The sequence below is a fragment of the Odontesthes bonariensis genome, chromosome 16, assembly GCF_027942865.1.
Source record: "Odontesthes bonariensis isolate fOdoBon6 chromosome 16, fOdoBon6.hap1, whole genome shotgun sequence".
Lineage (NCBI taxonomy): Eukaryota > Metazoa > Chordata > Actinopteri > Atheriniformes > Atherinopsidae > Odontesthes > Odontesthes bonariensis.
Window position 1 is genome coordinate 14870361 of NC_134521.1, and position 22272 is coordinate 14892632.

Genomic DNA, 22272 nt, shown 5'->3' on the forward strand with positions numbered 1-22272 from the left:
ATATACATTTAACTGCGCTCTACGTACCAAGACAAGTACAAAATCTATTCACAGTATGTATGTAATGTTCAGGGTAAGTTAGCTTACAAACGTCGACAACTACAATTTACACAAAAGTTTGGATGGGGAACCTCTTTATTATACTTGATCTGTGTCATGTAAGGCATAAACCACGTTAGACCCAAATTTGATAATAAAGTCTAAAACTGTACTGAACTTTGATGTTCTTACAGGACAAAACCACCCCCGACATTTAATTTACATTCAGATATTGTATATTTCAGTGTACAACTAATTTCCATTAGTACATCATACCTCCTGTGGGAGCGTCCTTTACATTATGTGGGAGTTATTGGCTGCATGTGGCTTATGATTACATTGGATTTAGAGCTGGAAAAAAAAAATGCCCATACCCTCCATTTCTGCTATGCATCACAAGTAATATAGAAATGTAGAGATAGAATGTAAAAACAAAGTGAAGACATATCCACTCTTAACATGTAATTCCCCCCCTCCTCCCTTTGAAACGAGAGAACAAAGACACTGACAATATGCAGATCTTGAGGTATCAAAAGGTGGTGGCAAAATGAGCGATAAAAATATAAATATGTATACATTTTTCTCCCTGAAGACCAATGATGAGCAAACAGTCTAAAGGGGAGAATTGATACCACCAGCACGTGCAAAGCAGACACTCTAAATCAGAAAAGGCTGGCATAAATAAACCTCAAGAACTGCTCTGATTGGGTGTAATATACCACAGGGATTAATAGCAGGTAGCATAAGGGCTTAAATGCTCCCGACAATTTAGTCAATATCTAAGATTTATCCTATAGTGAGAAAATAGTTACTCAACCAATAGTGGCTTGTTTACAAAGGTAAATCCACCCTTCAACTATATTTCCCATGGTGCTGAATGATCAAAGTCGGGCAGTTTTGTAGAGCAGCTGTTTCGAGGCAAAGCAAAGGCTGAAGCCAGTCAGATGGCATCTACTCAGACTTTGTCAATACACCTCCTGTCAAGTTAACAAACCTGTGACTGTCAAGCTGACAATAGCTGATCAGAATCATGACATCATACCTCAGGTGCCTGAGAAATTTCCAAACCTGAATGAAAGCAGCAGATAGATGGGATAGATTGAGCTTTGCCACTGAGATGTAGGACATGACCAAAAAAAGGACACACCTAGTAACACAAAATCCGACACCTCGGCTTTAAAGCACCATTCCTACTTGAACTTTGGAGAAATGTGTCCAGAACTGGGACAGATGTTTAAAACTTTAACTTGTGATCTTGAACACAAGATATTCCATTTTTGATTCATTTATTAAAATTGCGAACCAGTACAAATATGAGAACAGCTTTAGGGTGGATTTCCCCTTTAAACACAGAGCACGACAATGCACTGCATTGTGATGTTTATTTTAAGATGTATAACAGCATCTGTCCGAGTGAATTCAGTTGTTTTTTTTTCCTATCAAGTTGCCCAAAGTCTTGATGTTTTCCAGTAGACATACAAGATGCTCCCCAACACAATTTAAATTTTGTGAACCTCATTTAAAAAAGAAAAAACAAAACAAAAAAAATAACATACACACAAAGTCCTAGTGAGACCAAGGACAATGCAATTTAGAATTTTAAAGGCAAGAAAAGAGGATGTATTATTTCTGAGGGATCTGCATGTTGTTCCACTCTTGTCTTGAAATTTTCCTCACATATGTGGCTCTTGTCTCACATCAGCGGATGGCTATCAGTCCAACATCAATGAGCTTCTGTATCTTCTGAGCAATAACTGGGTTCTTTAAGTGGCTGTGGATAAAACAGGAAACATTTTAATCTAGCCATCTGGACCATGCAGTTTGAACACAGGGCCGGAAATGTTTAACGCTGAAGTCGCCAACTTACTCGCTAAGTGCCTGAGGGTCCTTCTGCATTTGCTCAAGGATCATTCGCATGGCTGGGTCGCTCATAATCTGCTGCACCTCGGGATCAGCCATGGCTCTTTTCTTAACATCCTCAGGGCTGTCATTTCTCATGGCTTGACTCACCATACAGCGCTGCATGCCTTCTGAAGCTTCCTGCAGGTGGACAAATGAGACAGTTTCACACATGAGAATGCACTCAGATTGATGTTGGGACTTCGTCCTTATTCACACATGCACGTCACAGCAGGACACACTGTGCTGGGTGTTGTGTACAAATGCAAATGTCTTTTCTTTAGTTAATCTCGAAAGGCAGATCAGGCTCCCCACCAATCTGCAATAATTATTGTTTTTATGTTGATATATTAATATCATTTATTTGTGGACATATTCCCGACATTACAAGTAAAAAGCAACATACAGTTTGAAGCATCACGCGCACACTATATGCTTTCTCACTATATTACCTGTTGTATGCACACATCATGGCATCACTCAGTGAATTCGAGAGTTCTTTTTTTCAGGGAGCTGAAAGATCTCCACAAACCCCCAGAGAAAATATTGTGTTCTTTAATGCAGACTATCCAGAGCCAGAAAAGTTGCGTGGGGCGTGTGAAATGTGCTCCTGCACGGATGGCTAAAGCTATATAGAAATAGGTAATAAATGCATTACAAGTCTATCACTATTTGAGGATATTTAAGGGATTTTTCCTAATTGAAAAGCTAATAAACTCCAGACAAAAGAACTGAAGGGAATCTTTCAACTATGAAGTTGTGCTCAAGAGCCAAAGCATTCACTGTTCTCGGCTCTGGAAACAGAGATTCATTGCACGATTCCCTTCATGAGTACATAGCATCAACGTCTGTAATATGAAACTTCATTTCCTCCCAAAAACCTGCTCATATTGCTGAATATCGGTAGGCAAATTGTTAAAAAGCCAGGTTGCACTGCACAATGTTTGATTCAGGACCCTGCATCTGCTTGTTGGCATCACTGTAGAGCGTGAATGTGTCTGAGGTATGCAGTTTTAAAATGATGTCAACTGTTTTTAGATAATATCACATCGAGAATCTTCGTTCATCAGCTGATCTGACTTCGTGTTAAGCTGATTGTTTTCAATTGAAAGACTAAAATGGCTAAATCCCAGCTGAGCTATTTACAATAATGACAAAGTTATTCTACTTGTCCATTACAACTCATCTGTCTGGGACATTGGGTTCATGTACATGCACATGTCTGAGCGTGGGCCTCGCAGCCCTCTTGCGATGGGCCCGTCCAGAAGAATTCTAGAAATGTTTTCACAGATACAATCCATGTATGAGAATGGTATTGGCTAAAATTTTTTCCTAGACTGTTAGGTTACTCCATCTTCTTCAAATACATGCCAACAACTATACATTTCCTCACACATCTTTCACTCAGTGGTGCCTTGTAAAATACCTTTGAAGAAGAGTCCAGTTCTAGGGCCTTCTGGTAGGCATCCATTGCTTTGGAATAATCTTTCATGGCCTCCAAAGCCGCTCCTTTGCGTGTGTAACCCTTAACTGGGGGCAGATGTTTTACATTAGTTGGCCAAGCAATAATTTGACCAAATAAAAATGTTTTGTAAAAATTTGGCAAAATACTCACTGAATGAGGGCTCAAGCTTGATGCACTCTTCACAATCCTGACCGGGGGGAGGGGAGAAAAACAAACAAACAAAAAAAGTCATATTACAATGAATTTCTAATATACACTTAAATTAAAGTTAGTATCACATGAACGTGCTCAAATGAGCTTTTCTACCTTCAGGGCGAGCTGGAACTCCAACAGCTTTGTGTAGCAGGCAGCTCTGTTGCTGTAGAGTTTGGCATCATGGGGGTTTCTCTTGATAGCCTCACTGTAATGTTTCATGGCTACTGGGTAGTCTCCTGCGAGAGGGAGGAAGGGCTTACCTTTGACAAAGTTCCTCAACTAAGAACGAAGTGGTAATCAACACAATTAAACTACTCTACAAACCTTTCTGGAATGCGTCGTTTCCCTTGTTCTTCTCTTCGAGTGCCATCTCAGGGTTGATGTAGGCTAGTTTTTCCTGCTCTTTCACTATCTTCTCCGCCTGCAGAAACAAACACAGTATTAAGATTTAAGTGACCTTGTGATGCGGTGGATTTTGAACCTCTTTTGAACTTTTTTCAAGCCACTTCACCTGTTGACATTTCTTCAAGACATCAGGAGTGCGGTGCTCCGTCAAACTCTTGTTGAAATACTGAACTGCTTCCTTGTATTTTTCCTGCTTAAAGTATGAGTTACCAATTCGAGCCAGGGCCCTATAAAGAGAAGGGGAGGAGACGGATTGTGATCAATTGCTTATCTTAAATCAGTGAGCAATAATCAGATATTCTAATGGTCACATTTTTTGAATAAAAAACATTTCCCGACCACAGGCTGTATAAAGTAATGTACTCGTGCTCTGGAGCTTTGAGTTAAGCGTTTAGACCTTTGAAGAAGGTTGTGAGCGATGTTCTGCTTAATAAGATGCCACACTGAAGATAAAAAAAAAAAAAAATCACAAATTCATTCGGAAAACATTTATTGTGATCATTAATCAGTGAGTGGTATCCACACAACACCGCATCAAGTCACTATTTGGTCACATTGGGTTAAAATAAGAATGCAAATTTGAGAAACTAAACACCACATTTCTTTAAAAAGTTCAAACCATTCAGCTGTTGGATTTTTATTTTTTCATACACACCTGGGAAGTGATCGATAATGGTTCCCCTTTCTAATGCAGGAACCGAAAGCTGACCACATAGAGGCCCATCGTCTCTGATACGAGACATTTGTTATTTTTTTGTCACCTCAACATGATGCTGAACCTAACTGACTCCTTCTGATCAGGTCTGTGTGAGAATGGACGAGTTCATCAGAAGCAAACGTGCTAAACATCCATCTGCCACACCGTCCAATTTGCCTCATTGCAATGCAACATTCTTTGGCTATGAATGATTCTCTATCTAATTCATTATTAATAGCCGAGTAAAGTGGTCTGGTTTTGGTAAGACTAACTTTTATTTCTCTAGTGCTGTGTAAACGTACGGTTAACAGAATACAAGTTCATCCTGTTAATATTTTCATGGGTACAAATTTGGTGGCACAGAGAACTGAACAATGTATCAGGAAGGTTTGCTAATCTTATGGTGGATAAATGTACATGTGAAGCCATTTACCTTTTACATCCCACCGTCTAAAAATACTGCTTTTTTTGTCCAAAATCTATATTACGGTAACTAAATCTCTCTTTGACCCATCACCCCAAACTTCCAGGCTTACTGTCGCCTTTACCAGGATGGCGGCTCAGAATAAGTAGAAATCATTTCATCATTCATGAGGTAATACATCACATGCCTAAGTAAACATAGTGGGTGGTGTAGTTTATATATTCTGCAGCCTTGTGCAAAATCCCGTAAGAGATTCGTTCCCATTAGGAACAACGGAGAAGGGCAGGAGGGAAAAAACTCACTTTGCAATTTGTCTGTAATCTTCTCGGTTCTCTCTGCCAACATCAATGGCTTTCTCACACAGCTCTCTGCATTTCGCAAAGTCTCCCTTCTCGAAATACACAGCTAAAATGATTAAGAAGAAAACAAACAAAAAAAAAAACATTTTTAATTAAAAAGGAATTAAAAAGTTAGGTCAGCTGAGCTAAACAGCTTGGCCATAATTTCACTTAATTTCATATTTTTTAAGATTTCAAACAAGCCACCATTAATTTCGATTTTAAAAATGTTACACTATACCTGTTTTGCAGTGGCAGAAAACTTATACATCACAACATTTAGATATTCACAGCAGTTCAATCAGTCAATCACAATGTATCATAACCGTCTGGACCAATTCTATAACAAGACATCATTTATTTTAATGCATGCATCCTATTTGGATGTGTGAGGCTTGTATTTGTTTTCAAATGTGAGAGGGTACCGACCTGCTTGGTTAGATAAATAAGCCATGTTGGTTGGATCATGCTTAACTGCTTCTTCATAATGTTTCAGTGCTTTTCCAAAGTCCTTATTCTTATAAGCAGCATTCCCCAGTTCTTTTTCCTTCAAGGCCTGTTACAGAAGGAAGACAAAAAGGGATTAACTAAATTCAGAGCTGGGAATTATCAGAGGACACGAAAATTTATAATGAACCAATTTACCATTCTCTTGTTTTCAGGGAGGTCCTCCGCTTTGGGAGGAGGTGGCTGAGTTTCTTTGGGTTTGGGAGGAGGAGGAGGAGTGGGCTCCTCTTCTTCCTCCATCTCAGAGAGGTTCAGTCCCAGCAGCACAGAGAGTGTAGTCATCACTCTTGGATCCTGCAGCTTCCTACACGACAATAACGCACACAACTGCAATTAAAACGTCACAGTTTTCCTTTTTTTTTTTTTTTTTTTTAAATTCTCACCAATTTTAATCTTATTCATATTTGCTTCATATACCGTGACTTGTTGGTCTCATGTCATGTGCTTTTCACATTTGAACACTAATATGAATTATCATGGTGATATGAGACTTTAATATTAAATAATTTCCAGTCTTGTTCGAATGGCAAATATCACACACACCCCACAGCTCTTTCAATTTCTTTTACAGGCATGTATGAATGAAGATTGATGAAGGTTAACAGAAAAGTGAGCAATGTGTGAATGACTGAACTCCATCGCTTCAAAAGAGTGAGGCTATTAATCTTATGCCTCATATGTGACATTAATACCTTAAAATGGCTTAAATGTAATTATGTAGTGAATAAAAATTAGGCCGAAATGCAGAATAAGTGTACACTGTACTCCTACTGCTTACGTAGAAATAAAGATGGCTAGTAGCAGCCGGGTGCTGCTAATCGATTGCACTTAAATCATCTTTAGCAGGTGTTAAACATGTTTACTGATGGGGATCATTCCGGTGCGTTAACACAATATAAAGGAAGAAAGACATCAGCAGTGATCTTAGAGAAGCACTCGTTGCTGCTCATCAATCTGAGAAGGGTTAGAAGGGCCATTTCCAAACTATTTGGAGTCCATTATTATTCACAAGTGGAAAGCATTCAAGGAAGTTAAAAATCTTCATGCGAGAGGACTATCCTGCAAGTTCACCTCAAGGTCAGACTGTGCAATGCTGAGAGAAACTGCAAAAAAAAACAAAAAAACAAGAGCTACATCTCAGACTCTGAGATTATACGGTTGATGAAAAAGATATTTGTACAAACCACAAGGTTTTTGGAACAATAGCCACATTCGGACAGAGCCGTTCTAAGAACGCCGTTCTAAGAACGCCGTTCTAAGAACGGTCCTCCTCGAATTTCGTTCTGATAACTGTCCTTCCCCAGCGGAACTGTTTCAGTCTGCATTCGCACATGAGTCGGGACCAGGTCGGGAGTGATGCGGCGCAACCGTCTGCGACAGTGACGTGTTACTTTAGTGCCACAGTTCCTGTATGTCTGAATGCGGGAGAAAACGGCCCCGTGGATTTTAAAGGTTATAGGAAATGCCAAAGGTTCCTACAGTCCGAATGCTGCTAATGTCCTTTGGACACAAGAGACCAAAGTGGAGATGTTTGGTCATGCAGCACAGCAGTATGTTTGATGAAAAGCAAACATCGCATATCAGCACAAAGGCCTCATATCAGCTGTCAAGAAAGAAATCGAAGTTTAGAAAATGTACTTACGTGCCAAGATCCGATGGTTTGTTCCTCAGCTGCTCCAGCAGTTCTCTGTAGCTAGGGTCTGACAACAGCTCACGGGTCCGATGATCAGTCTCCAGCTTCTGATACAGGTTGGGCATAGCGAAAGGGTTCATCATCGATTTTTCTGGAGAAGCAGAAGTTCATTTTCATCAGCGGTCATACACATGGATTCAGAATACACACACATCCACCACTGATATGATTTAAAATCATCAGCTTTCTCTAATCCCTTAACCTTTATTTGCCTACTGTCTGAATGAATCAAGACCTCCTGATTTTTAAAACTTGGGCAGGTGTAATTACATAAAGATCCTACAAGCAGCCATTGCCAAATATTCTCGTAGTGATGAAAAGTGACTCACTATTTTCACATCATTATGCCTCTTTATTTGTATAAAGAACAGAAGCAAACACTCTTGTTCATACCTGCAAGTCGGGCCTCAATGTTCTGTAAACCCTCCTTTAGCTGCTGATTACTTGGCTCTTGGCGGAGTCCCTCCTGGTATGTTCCCCTAGCATCCTCCAACCGGCCAAGGAATTCCAATGCAGCAGCTTTGCGGGAATAACCCTGGTCGATCAAAGTTGCACTATTTTTAGATTACACTCATTTTTAGTCCCAAAAATCTGAGTGAATATTATCAGAACAAAGGCTTACCTTGCCCCAGTCAGGCTTGATCTTGATGGTCTGACACGCATCCTGGAGAGCACTCTCATAACTGCCTTTTTTAGCGTAGGCAGCCGAGCGGTTACTGAACAGAACGTGGTTTGACGGGTCAAGAGTCAAGGCTTCAGTGTAGCAACGCACAGCTTCATCGATATTTCCTGCACTCAGAGCCTTGTTGCCCTGGTCCTTCAATCCTGAAACCTACAAAGCACACAAACAATCACATTTACAATACCACAGCTCAGAATTCACATGCACAGAATTCCCAATATAGATCTGACTGATGGGAGAACATCATTTGCAGCTGTTGTTGGCAGAACTGAAAAAAGAAAGTGACAACCGTTCAGCTGTTCGTATCAGACAGGTGCTAAAGGGATGCAAAGAGGAATTACTCAGAATTTTTGATTTGCAAGTGAAAACATAAAACAGATTATATCAAGATCAAATGTGAGTGAACAATTAAGACCAATTTGTCACATGATGACAGACCAGGTCATTTAAAATGCAACAGCTCTGCCCACACTTTTACTACTTCTCCTGATCTAAGCTGAAACATCACTGGCTCTTATGCATTTATGGCTAAGATCGCCACACACGCTGAATCAGTGGCTGGCGTCAATTATTTAAAGAGCTTGGAGTCATGTCTAGAAGTAAAAATGCTGTACTTTTGGGGGATCATGTGATAAAATAGATTATATAATATTTTTATATCAAATGAGGCACTTTTACTGAACCTAAATGGCTCAATGGAGACATTATCCTCTCCATAGTCAGTATTTCATTAAAGAGATTTAATCTGCAGCACGCTGTGCTTCTGTGGTCTGAATGTACCTCTGTGGGCTCTCAGTGTACAGCTGTACAAAGACACATCTACATATTATAGAATTGTGCTGCCCCTTAGTTGGTAGTAGCTGAGATAGGCTCCAGAACCCTTGCAATCCTGAGATGGACTAAATGGGTGTGTGTGTGTGTGTATATATATATATATATATATATATATATATATATATATATATATATATATATATATATAAAAAGAATGGTTGGATGAAAAATATGTGGATCAATTGTCCAATGTAGCTGGTGTCATGCATGTTAACTTTCTGCCAATCAGTATTCAATCAACGCAGTGTCATCCCCTAAGCCTACTCACCGTGAGCTCTTTCATACAAAAAAAAAAGAAAAAAAGAATCAAAAACTCCATTCCACAGGGTCAAACCTATCATGGCTGCACACACTGCAGATATAACTCTGCAACTATTTCATTGTATACTCGGATTTTTAAATAATCCATGGCTGATGTTGATTATAATAAAATGACAAAATAACTAGCAACTAGCTTTGTTAGAGGATCACACTGTAGTTATAGGGTTTTCGTGGACAATGGGAAAAATACATTTGTTCTGTAAATTTTGTGCAGTTGTTTTACTTTCAATATAAAACATGTATTTTAACACTTTTTTTTAAACATAATTTTCCTTCAGTGAAAAAATTTAACAGATGAGGTGCTCCTCATGAATTATTACAAGCTGATAACTTTAAACTTTATGCAGCACATAATTATAATTTATAATTTAATTTTGGGATAAGTTATATCCCAGCCTGCTTCCATTAGTAAGTAAGCTACAGACAAAAGGCATTCATGTGAGCAGTCATTAGAGTGCAAATAATATGTTATCATAAATCAAAATTTCTACTATTCAACAAGACAACAAAACAAGTAAATTTAATGCACAACTAACTCAATGAGGAAAAGCTGGTCACATAAGCATCGGTAAAGACAGTGAACTGTACCCTGATACAATTAAATAATGTAACCAGTAATTATTAGTAGTAGCATTAAAATAACTGTAGTGATAAAGAGGGTGTAAAAGTTAGGGGCAGGAATGGCAGCCGAATAATTCCTCTAGGAATTTCTAATAATAAGAATAGTCCTGCTTTAGCAATAATTCCTCAAAGTATTTCCTCATTTATACACATCCAGGCCTCTCTTGATTTTATAAAGAGCTCATACTACATGTATGTCTCAGTTTAAAACCATACAAGCTACCCCAAATCGGCCCACTGCTTTATGTCAAAATTAATTTTATTTGGAAATTGGGAAATTCAAGTGGTCGCAACAGTTGCCGTCGAAATGCGGCGGTCGCCATAACGGCAGCGTGTGCATCTAGAATGATCCTCCGGTCTGCGTGCAGGCTGGTGAAGACAACGCTGATGCCGATCCAAAAATACTCCTGCAGCATGTGCCACACAAGGACTGCCGCAGTTAATACTATCAGTTCTCAGGCACAACATTAGAAAAAAATAATGTGACTGTGGCTTGAACGCCTACGTCACAAATCAAATACGGCGGTCAAATGACAAACTCATAGCTGTGACACGGAAATTTAGCTAACTCGGGTTACCCTTCCAAGTTTTTTCCCCTAAGAATAATTAGTAGGAGCTGGAATCCAGATTTGCCTAGTAGAACCAGACGCATTGGCAAAACTGGCATGCACATCTTACAATGACAACTTCATTGTTGGAAGCCGTGACATATATGTAATAAATACGCTAGCTTAACAGCCAACGTTGTCGTTTGCATCCGCTAATTAGCTACAATCGTGCACAAATGAACAGTTGACCAGCTTTTTTTGTAGGATTTCAAATCTTTACTTCATTGACTAGTTTTATCGAGGTATTTTATGTTGAGTAATATAATCGAACCCAACAGTACAATCTCAGCCTAGAGTGAATGACGTTAAGCTAACAAGTTAGCTTGCTGATGTTAGCAAACAGTAGAATCTTTCATTGTAAAATGCTGCCAACGACACTTATCTCCATTTTAATCATAATAAGAAATACAAAATAAATCCTACTACAACAAATAACCAATATTTCTAAGACACATTAGTTTAGAAAACAACTAAACATCAAGGTAGTCACAGGACACTCACTTTCTCCATGGTTCAAGCATGAGGCTCCTTCCAGAAACTACTGCGAACTAGCGCCTCCCCCTGAACAACGTCTGCAAGTTGCCAGTTTGGTATGAGGAAAATACGCAATCAGCGTGTGGCTGAACGTCTTACTCATGCCGGGTTTACAACGAACAATATATACCCCTCGAACTGAAACTTCCAGAATGACGAGGTTGAACCAGACCCAAGTTTGTGTTACACAAGATAGAAGATATTACACAATGATATTTCTATTTCTGTATTACATCAAATTACATTCCATCTCCGTTACCATTCAATGTCATTTTTACAAAATGAGTTCTATTGAAAGGATTGATTTACGGAAGATTAAATCAAGTTTTCAAAAATGGGACAAGATTGTTTATTACAGACTTTGGAATACCACACAAAAGCTTTTTTTTTTTTAAAGAAAATGAAAATACACATCCAATAATATTCACAAATACATGAAACATAAGACATAAAAGTGGGGCTTTTGCATATCTAGGATGTCAAAAATTCAGTCTCAGAGCTGGTTCTCCTGTAATCTTTGTCCCTTTTTAATTTCTATCTTTTTGAAAGACTAACACACACCTGAAGTCTACACATGATCCTGGAATTATTAGACTGTTTCAAATTCAAGCGTGCAGCATTTAACTGTCTTCTTTGCAGATCTTTGTCCTCCTAAATTAACTGTATTAACTATAAGGTTAGCTGGATCCTAAGTGGGACAAGAGAGGGACCATGACATTAGTATCAATAACCGGGATGTAATGGTGTCAACCTGCAGGCTGATTTGTTTGCTCTCCAGAGATCAGACATGCACAGACATGTTTGTTATCTTCTTTCCAACTTTCTCAATCCAGCATTACTTTATAATGGTAAATGGACTTAAGGCATATCTGGCTTTTCTAGTCAAGGCGACCTCTCAAAACGGTTCACAGAGACAGCACATCTTCATGTATACCAAGTTACAGACTACACAGTGCTATTCTCTATCACACTCATTCACACACCGAGGGACGCATCGGTAGTGGCAACGTGTGGTTCAGTGTCTTTCCTCCGCTACTCTTCGATTATGTGGTTCGAGGAAGCCTTGAGTCGAAGCACCAACGTTCACATTTATTATCATGTTTTGCATTCTTAGAAACATTTAAATTCCTGGTTTGTCATATTTTTTATAGCTTAAAAATGTAATATCTTTACAAAAGTCAAAGATTTGCCAAGCTTCACTGCATCACCTGCTATCACCGTATTTACAGAATTTTTCAACAAACATAGCAGTGTTTATTCTGATTTCTAAATGTCCAGATATTTCATGATCATTTATCTGTTGAATGATTGATTGTGCCTCATTAGAAAGAAGAATAGATGCTCAGTATTTTTTATCTCCGACACTGTTCAGATATCAGTGTTATCTTTGGCATGGGTTATTTTTTTTAATCTATTTGTTTATTTGCATATTTATTCATGCATTAATTTCTTTGTTGATATTGGCCATACAACATAATTTAACAAAGACTCATATATATTTTTCTCTATTTAAAGAAGAAGCGTGTTTGAACTATGGCGATGTGAAGGTAAATTCCGAACTTTCTTATGGAGCACGAAGGCAACATCGTCACCATTGAATTTTGGCGCGTCCCTTTTACCGAGGTGCCAAACTGTAAAATATATTGCGTCGTTCATTTATTTCCTTCCTATTGACCTAACTTTTGCTTAAAAAAGTAAATAATGCACATTGTTCATAGAAAAGAACAAGTGGTTGAAAAACTAAACAGTTGCAAGTGTTACTTTTATTTTATAACCGTGTTGCCTCTTAGCTAGACGAGCAAAAAATGTAAAGCTAGGCTAACTTTTGTAGCTTAAACTTAGAAGACAAGGCAATAAAAGCAGCCTCAATTCGACCTCCTAAATTTTTAGACCAACTACTGTAAAGCTGTATTTACAACACTAAACAGTGTCTGAAACTAAAACATTAATTTTGAATAAGGGATTCTTCTCTCTGTGCCTTTCTTTTTCATGCTAACACCAGCCGCTAGCTGAATGAACTGTGTTTTCGGTAATCACAATGAAGAGACAAGAGCACCAGCCAGATAAGCCAGCAACAGGTTGGTGGAGATTTACATCTCAGTGTGCACACCAGTGTAATAATACTACAGTTATAGGTAATCTTGATTCCAACCAAGTGAAATAGTCTTGTTAGTATGAAATTCAGTGGATTTTTATCACAGTTTCTTTCTTCCTGTTTTTACGACATTTAATGTAATGGAAAGTATGTATTATCACTAAATCTGTTGCATGTCATAAGTGGTGTGTTATGTTTCTGTATTTCTCTGCTTCCTCCACCAGTCTTCCCCCCTGTATCGCTCTTTAACCAGAGGAAAAGAAATAGGATTCCTCTGACATCTACTCCCTGTAAGAATGAATTCTTTTCCCACAGTGAATTTATGGCAAGCACCAGCTCAGCTGCACCTCACAGCGCCTCAGGTAAAATATTCACTGGTCAAGAGGTGGCAGAACGCCCACGGAAACATTTCAACTAATCTTAAACAATATAATTATATGTTTAAGATGTATGCCTGATCCACTTCAAATTGCAATCCCCTGGTGCTTCATACCTTTGAGGACATTTTCTGTGAAAGAGTTTTGTGATAAACTGTTTCCCTCAGAAGTAAAACAACCATCACACCCACAAACAGACAAGGCTATATGATAATTCACTACCAAGATTGTATTGTACATCTCCTTAGGTACATATGGATCTTACCAGGTCTCAGGTCACTCTTCTGGTCCACCTAAAAGCAACCAGTGGAACAGACAAGGCATCCAACAGTCTGGTCCACCACAGCAGTATGGCAGCAACAGATCCGATCCTGGACCTTCCCCTACAATGAGATCCATTACACCCAAGCCACATCCATACAAACCAGGAGCCACAAGGTAACCATGCATGTGTCCTTCAATGGCAGGCCCCAGATGTTATGATACATTAACAACTCAAATAAAACAGTTAAATAGCTTTTTTGTGTATAGATAATATAAAATTGTCATAAAGAACTCAGATGCCTGAGGAAAAGGTAATTTTTTATTGCTTTGTATCTAGCAGCTATGTGCCTGGAGTTCCCTGAATCAGAATAAAAGAAGGTTTATCTAGTTAGGTTTATTTTCATTTCAGACCCATGATGGGACAGTCCGGCCACTCAGTCAGACATCTGGATTTCAGCTCCAGAGTTGATTCCAGACAGATCGAATATCGAGGCCCTTGTGGCAGTGAGAGGGAACAAAGCAAGCCAACCCCCCATTCGGGCTTCTCTCAAATAGCTCAGCAGCCCTCTCGCAAACCACCCATCTCCACACATCAGTATTCACAGCAGTCCAGACCTCTTCCTTCTCCCGAGGCACAACCCAAGATGCCATCTGCTCCTGCTGCACAACCACCTAACAAGGCCTGGAAATTTACTAACAGCTTTGAGCTCCAGAGATCCCCCTTTGTGGGAAAAAAGAGCTCAACTCAACCTCAAACTGCTAAACCAGCTAAAGCTCAGGTAGAAATTTCAAAAGCTGCTTTTAAAGTATTGAAATGTTATTGTTAGTGACCAGTGTATCATTCATATTATTATCATTTATTATCATCATTATTGCCGTGTTCAGCAGGAAACATTTTCAGAGAAGCCAGCCATTGAAAACTCACTGAGGATCCTGACTGCAGTTATTGATGGAATGAAACATTGGAGCCAGTTCAAAGACAAAGTGCCTTACTTATTTGAGATATTTGGTCAGTTTATTTGCAGTTGCTTTTCCTTTCTATGGAGCGCTAAGTGTTTTTTTTTAAGCCCATTAATATGACAGACTGTGCATCTCTCACAGCAACTCTGGATTCTGCCGTCACACTGGGGAGCTATGGAGCCAAGAACTTCCTCATGAGAGATGGAAAGGATGTTGTGCAGTGTATCTTTTATGAAAACGTGAGTAAAATTGCGATGGAGTTTGTTTAAAACAGAGATGTTGTCAAATTAAACCTGTTATGTGCAAAAGTCTTGAGCCACTCAGGAAAACAGGAGACAGGTGCAGGGACTTATTGAAACATGCAAATATTAATAGGAACAGTACATCTCTGACCTGCTGCCACTGATTTTCAGTCCACTTCTTGTGTCATTTGGCATAGCTCAGCCTTTTCTCCCTGCTTCTTTGAGAGCATTTCTGACGAGGCTTCAGGTCCAGATACATCTCTCAGGTGTCAAATCTTTGCTGGATTTACTCCTGTTTCTCAAGGACATCGCTTTCAGATACTGTTCATCTGCTTTAGATACATTTTCTTGGGGCCTGAAAAAAATCTCATCTTTAAAAAGGAACCTCATTTGTTGTTTTTTTTAAGTATTTTTTTGGGGCTTTTTATGCCTTTAATGATAGGACAGTGTGAGAGAGACAGGAAGCAGAGTGATGGGGAAGACACACAGCAAAGGGCCGCCCCGTGCGGGAGTCGAACCAGGGCCCGCTGCATCGAGGACTGTAGCCTCTGTACATGGGGCGGCTGCTTAACCCACTACGCCACCGACCGCCCCACTCACTCGTTTTTAAGGACACACTCCGCAGCATTCTTAGATATGCCAAGTTGTCAGCTATTAGCTCTTTGGGAATCAGCTTGTTGGTGCTGCCTTGAGCCGGTCGAGGCAGATGGCTGACCTTCGTGTTTGGTTCTCCCAGAGGTTTCTTCCTGTTAAAAGGGAGGGTTTATTCCCACCAGTGCCTCATGCACATTCAGGACAGGGAACTGAATCTGAGAGATGTTTCGATGCAGTGCCAATTAAACTTATTGGGGCCTGCCATAGCATTGCATAGGAGAGCAATGCAAATGCATGGCAAGGCACCTATTACTATTCCGTTGGCTAAAGTCTATGGGATTTAACATTGAAAACGTGTCTCTTTAAAGGCAATATTTATTCTTCTGTCTACATTAATAGGGCCCGCACATCCCAACAATATATATATCAAAACGACCGTCTCGATGAGTTTTCGCGGGCTATTACTTTTATTGAAGATTGGAGTTACCATGGCGACGTAATAAGCAAAAAACAGCCCCCCAAAGCCCCCATAGCAATAAACAGGGGGATCACCTGGAAAAATCATAAAAAAAACCAAATTTTGAGCAGTTACTGTGTCATCATGCATTAACCTAGAAACGCCATTCAAATGTCAGTTTGTAGATACGTCCGTGCTGTGTTCAGAAGTGAAGACGCCATGTCGATACCTGCTACGGATTTCCCACAGCATGCCTCCAAGCGACCCAAAGTTTTGGCCAAAATCTGCAAAATTTGGATTTTTAGAGCACAACTGCCATTTCATTAGAGTGTGGGAAGAGCAAGAGTTCTGACCTCAGATTCATTTTCGAATCGCCCTCACGCCTACAAATATCGCTCCAATGCCATTATGTACTGTCATAATATAGGCACGCATGTTGGGATTGATTAAATGTTTTCATATTTCATCTAGGGCTGACCGTTTGCTCTCAGAGCCCCAACAATACATGCCCAGTAATATTGTTGTAATGTTTTAAATACTTGAACACAGTTTTTCTAGAGAAGATAATTGTTTTGTATATGGGATTATCGTCCATCGACTCTTTTGGGCTTTCACATGCGCGAGCGTACAACCAACCGGTGAGTTACATGCTGTTTATAAAGTTGTTTTGTAACGTCCCCATGCCAGTAATGTGAGAACCATGCATATGGTTTTGATGGTAAGGCTTGTGACTTTATTGTCGGATGGTTTATAAAGTGGTGTGACGTTTCTGCAGTGTGCAAGTTGTTGTTTTACGTGGAAGGTTTAGCTCTTGCCCCTTAGCCACCACGTATTAGCCTCGCATGACACGCTGAGCGAACAGCGCTATCTCCACACAGGGAGCGCAGATTTGCACCTCTCTGTGTCCTACTATTAGTATTTGACAACCTCTAGCAATGGAAATGCGCTTCAAATGCCCCGGAGTTCCCCTTTAACTGTCAGTTAATTGGTTATTAGCTATTAGTGGCCCAGCCAGTCCTTTGAAGTTTCAACAGCACAATTAATCAGTGGGCCAGCTGTTTTTGGGCTGTTTGAAACTACAGGTTGTGAAGAGAAAATTTCCTACAATCAAAATGGCTGAAGCAGACAGCTCAATGTAACCCTACAGAGACACAGAGCTGCTTGTGAATGTGATGAAGACGAGCTGATGATGACGAAGAGCTTCTGGAGGTCTCATTGCTCTGCTTTTCATAATGAACAATGAAGCACATTAAACAATCATTCATGAACAGTTGACCTTTGACCCCACAACACAGACACAGCACATTAACTCTGTTGCATATAGAATGAGTTTGGTGGTTTAAAATGAATACAGAAAAGTATGGGACAGTTCACCTCTTTAAGGGACAGTTCGCCGCTTTAAAGGGATAGTTCGCCTCTTTAAAGGGACAATTCGCCGCTTTAAAGGGACAGTTCGCCTCTTTAATTATTCCTGAGCAGCCGTGATTGGTTGAGCGATACGCAAACTTTGGCAGGCCCCTTTCTAAATTTCTTCAGAAATTTTCTAGTTTTTTAATTGGCATTGTATTTTTTTCTAATTTGGATTTAAATGAATTCAATTTATTGGATTATGTTTGGTTTACAATAAATTGGATGAAAACTGGCTTAAGTTGGACTGTATCCTAGAAGAGCATTGAGAAAATATTTGTTGTGGTTGGGTGCTTAATAGATAAAACTGAACTGAATTGTAAAAGTACATTTTAATGTCTGTCAAAGTGTGTTTTCTTTGATGTTTTTGCATAGATGCAAAGGCTGCTTAACAAAGTAGCTAAATATAATGTTTCGAATTGGTTCTTTGCTAAGTTGTTTGTAATGTGTAGCCGCAGCACTGGTTAATCCTTTGAGTTATATGTCTTTTTTATGCTTGAATGATCCATAGAAAAAGAACACATTCCTCCTTAAAATGGTCAGGTACAAGGACTGGACTGAAAATGAGAGAAAAAGTGGCCATTGTCCAAAGAAAAAGTTTAAAAACCTTTAGAAAGCCTGGAGAACTATTTCTCAAGACCACGTTAAAAGATTACGTGAAAGTCTGGCTGCTTGGAAGCAAAATATAAAGAAAGAGTGGCTGAAGACTTTTGCCCAGTACTGTGTATAACCATCATTATTAAGTTGTTTTTTTAAATTTTGAGGCTCTATATCCCATAAAACCCAAAAACTATGATAACGGGCACTTTAGAGTTAACAGTGCTGTCAGCAGTAAGAAAAAAAGCACAGCAGTTTGACATCACTTGTGTTTCTCGTCCAACAGGAGCAAGTACTGCCCCGACTCATCCGTGGTCAGGTCCATCGCTGTGTTGGCAACTACGACCGGAGCAGAAATCTTCTGATGTGCGTGTCTGTCAGACCCGGCCTGCCGTCAGAGCTGAGGAATGCTCAGGAAGCTGTCAGAGCATGCGATGCAGAAATGAGAGCGCTGGTCAAGGCACTCAGTGAAGTCTGAACAGGTATCTTTAGGCAACATCGGAGCCATAAAGAAAAAGTATACCAGTTCTGTGGGAGTATGTGAAACGGAGTTTTGATGTATTTTTTCTAATATTTATTGTTGGAAGGTTTTAAAACACATGATTCAACTTGTGACTTTTAACCTGTGTCGGGCGCTGCTCCTATATTCCTGTACTTAGCAACAGTTCACTTCAGTTGCATGTTCTTCGATGGTTTGGAATTGTTTTTTTTGTGAACAAAATGAGAGATTATTTAAGTAAAACCTTCATGGAAAGCAAAGACTCTTTTTGTCTGTTATGAAATGTTTTTATTACAAAGAAAATATCACAGAACAACAAGTAAATCCAGGGAACGCAAACACGAAGACGTAATATCGGAAAAAAAATATTTTTGAAAAACAGAGGGGCAGTTCGGAATAAGGTGATATCAAGGACAGTTAGTTTATTTACAGTCAAACATCACAATGGGAAAAAACAATAATTCTACTCTACCAAAACAGTTTCACCAGTGCTTCGACTTTACACACAACGTTCAACAAATAGCGGAATAAGTCCGGTGCAGTCACGCCAGTCGTTCCCACACAGTCAAGCACAGTATGAGGTTCAGCACAATACCAATGTTTCTTCTCCGTGCTCATCTTTCAAACATGGCAACATAATCACAGTCATTTATCAGGACATGTCATCATGGGAACCCAAATATAGGAATAATTAAAACTTTACTCCGTTAGTAAAATCCAACCCATAATTCAACACGATCACGCACATTAACACCCACTAGAAAAGGAAGTCAGGCTTGATGACATTGGCAGTGTACAGGAACATTAAACTGAGAAGTAGACATTTTTGTTCTTCGAACATGACAGGAATGGTGCCAGCTTGGTTGAGGAGCAAATTATCTTAAGTCACATTTTTTTAACGTAAAATGAATAATGCGTCGGCTCCGCAGTGAAAACCAGGTGCGAGGTTACGTTTGTACAGCTCCTTCTTTCCGCTGCCACTCAAATTCTAAATCACATAAGACTAGGATGCCAGGGATTAATCTGTTAGCTGCGTGTCGTAACCTTTTAATACAGCAATTCAAGTGATTCACCTCTTCTGGATAATTGGCAAAAACGTCTCAGGGCATAATTGAGCACGAGTACATTGCTTTCCTCTCAGCTATTATCAGCAGGGATTCGAAGACATCTGTTCTTTTTTTCCACCAGAATGTTTTCTCAAGTTAATGAGATCACACTGCATCAAGTAGAGAAGAAACACTTTACCACCGAGAGGGAAAATGGAAGAGAAAAAACATCACATCACACAACGGGAGCCACGGTCTTCAGCGGAGAAGGATGATTACCTGATAACTGCATTAAAGACTTGTCTCAGATGTGTTGGAAGGCACAAGTTGGTCGGATCACATTTAAAATCTAAATCAGTCGTTTTAACACTAACAAAGCCCGTCTTTTCATGCATTTTTCAACAAAAAAGAAAATTAAAAAGCCCACGTCTCCCTGCCTTTTGCGATCTTCTTTTCTTTTCTTTCCTGAATTAGTGTTTAGTATCGTGTGTTGTAGACAGAAAAAACAAGCAAAGTACATTTCACAAAAGTCTGGGGAAAAGGTTAACAAAAAGATGCAGCATCCCAACTAATTTTTCTTCTTTTTTGATTAAACTACATGTAGCGATTTGCCTTTTTGTCTGAGAGGAGGCAGATCTTAACTGGTCCGATGCTGCGTTTGTCGTCCATCTCTTTGTTACTCGATGTCTTTGAAAAGAGTTTTTTTCTGGACTCCCACTGGTACGCCTCAGGTCACAAGACTGAACGGCAGAAAAAGTCTGAGGAGAACAATCCTTCAAAGCGTCCAAGCTCTCATATAAGTGTGTTAATTTGACACTTAAAAGGTCCACTGTGTTTAATCAAGGCCTTATTGACTGTACAAACCTCTCAGCAGACTGTAGTGTCGATGCAGCTCCTTTCGGGCTGAGACACGGCTGTCAAGATCCAAGAGTGCCTCTCTTGTCTAGTTTTCTTTTATAAGCCTTTCGCTGAAACATTACTGGGTGGCTGGAGCCATAACACCACATAACATCATGCTTCGACTCTCTACTGCGTATGCTGACAAAGTCAAGTCTGTTTTGGAATGTTACATATGTCGACTTCCTTTTATTAAAAGAAAAAGAAAAGAGAAAAAACAGGCAAACATTGAATATTTTAGCAGGTTCTTACGTTCGTGGTATTTTTTCTTGAGTTTATCGCATCTTTCTGCATCGTCTCCAAAACAACTGACGAACTCATGATGGATTTGAGCCCAAAAATTAGAGCCACAGAGTGTCATTGTAATATAAAACATTCCATTTAAATTAACTGATTCTGAATTAATTACAGATGCAGGAAGACAGAGTTTGTTTCTGTTCGTGTCAGCTTTAGTCATCGCTGAGCGGGGCTTCCCGATGCAGGTATCTTTCCACGCGATCAAGCCCTGGCCAGAGAGAGCAGTCAGGGGGGGACAAAAACATAACTATAACAGAGTGGGCAAAGGGGTGGGGGACAGCTGCTCCTTTGGTGCATATTTGGCAAAAAAGGGCAAGAAGACAGTGAGCATGACTCCAACAATAGCCAGCATGTAGCCCCAGCCAATCTGGCACTCGCCGGCGTAGTAGATGTCAGCGTCTCCGCAGAAAGACCGGACCAGTGAAGAGTTAAGGCCGAAAGGGTAGACCAGCAGTCCGGTTGCCATGATGAACACTGCAGAGGAAATGAAAAATGAGTGCGTTAGTGTGGAACACTTTCATATAAGCGACTGGAAGGAAGAGCTAACTCAAACACAAGATGAAAAAGATGTTTATGTTAAAGCTTTTTCTGTCAGACATAACATTCTCACCGCTTTATCAAGTTAAACTCTTATAGAAAATTAAAAAAAATACTGCTTCTTACGAACAGGTTTTTTAAAAATTTTATTTCATTGAACCAAAACTGGATTACAGCTCAGGAGGTAGAGCAGTTGTCTGCCAATCTTAAGGTTGGTGGTTCGATATCTGGCTTCCCAAATCTATCCCAAGTCCCGTGTTGAGGTGTCAGGACGCTGAACCACACTTTGCCTCTAATGCTTTCATCATTCTGTATGTGTGCGACAGAGAAAAAGCACTGCGTGACCTATAGAACTGCATAGACTAAGAAGTGCTGTATAAATGAGTGAAGATTAGAAAAGAGCTACACAAACGCAGCCAATCCACTATTCATGGCTGCATGCTATATGTGTACTTGCTGGTGGATCATCTCAGAGCCACTAGGTGGCAGTAGAGGCTTTGCTAAAACGGTGAAAGTAAAGCATGTCATTTACTGTAGATCCTTCATCATAACTGAAGGGCCATTTAAATGCTTGATGTTGCCTGGTGTTATATATATCAAATCAAATTACAAGCGGGATAGTTTTAGAATCCCAGTAGTGGAAGAACAGAGCTTTAAATGCATTGACGTGTCTTTCATGTATTGTAATGTAATGAATGCAGATGATCTAAAATTATTTGAGTCTAAAAACAAATGCCCCCT

At 39.7% G+C, this 22272-nt stretch overlaps 3 protein-coding genes across 3 annotated transcripts in view; 1 reads left to right on the forward strand and 2 right to left on the reverse strand.

The window, feature by feature from the left end:
* Positions 1-117: 117 nt before the first annotated feature.
* Positions 118-11330, reverse strand: stip1 (stress-induced phosphoprotein 1). Its single transcript, XM_075486348.1, has 14 exons — positions 11230-11330; positions 8285-8494; positions 8056-8197; positions 7612-7753; positions 6108-6273; positions 5892-6018; positions 5427-5529; positions 4110-4230; positions 3923-4019; positions 3710-3834; positions 3554-3590; positions 3365-3468; positions 1907-2079; positions 118-1810 (listed from the first exon to the last, which is right to left on the reverse strand). The coding sequence occupies exons 1-14, from the start codon at positions 11236-11238 to the stop codon at positions 1738-1740; spliced, it is 1629 nt and encodes a 542-aa protein (XP_075342463.1). The 5' UTR covers positions 11239-11330; the 3' UTR covers positions 118-1737.
* Positions 11331-13300: 1970 nt separating this feature from the next.
* Positions 13301-18733, forward strand: spata22 (spermatogenesis associated 22). The gene is made up of 7 exons (XM_075487402.1): positions 13301-13344; positions 13586-13719; positions 13983-14172; positions 14408-14777; positions 14887-15007; positions 15100-15197; positions 18542-18733. The coding sequence occupies exons 1-7, from the start codon at positions 13301-13303 to the stop codon at positions 18731-18733; spliced, it is 1149 nt and encodes a 382-aa protein (XP_075343517.1).
* A 286-nt stretch (positions 18734-19019) lies between these two features.
* Positions 19020-22272, reverse strand: part of lhfpl7 (LHFPL tetraspan subfamily member 7) — a 107439-nt gene continuing 104186 nt past the window's right edge. Inside the window, exon 3 of the mRNA XM_075487195.1 lies at positions 19020-21468. Coding sequence (XP_075343310.1) covers positions 21242-21468 — 227 coding nt within the window. The 3' untranslated portion in view covers positions 19020-21241. The remainder of the gene's footprint in view (positions 21469-22272) is intronic.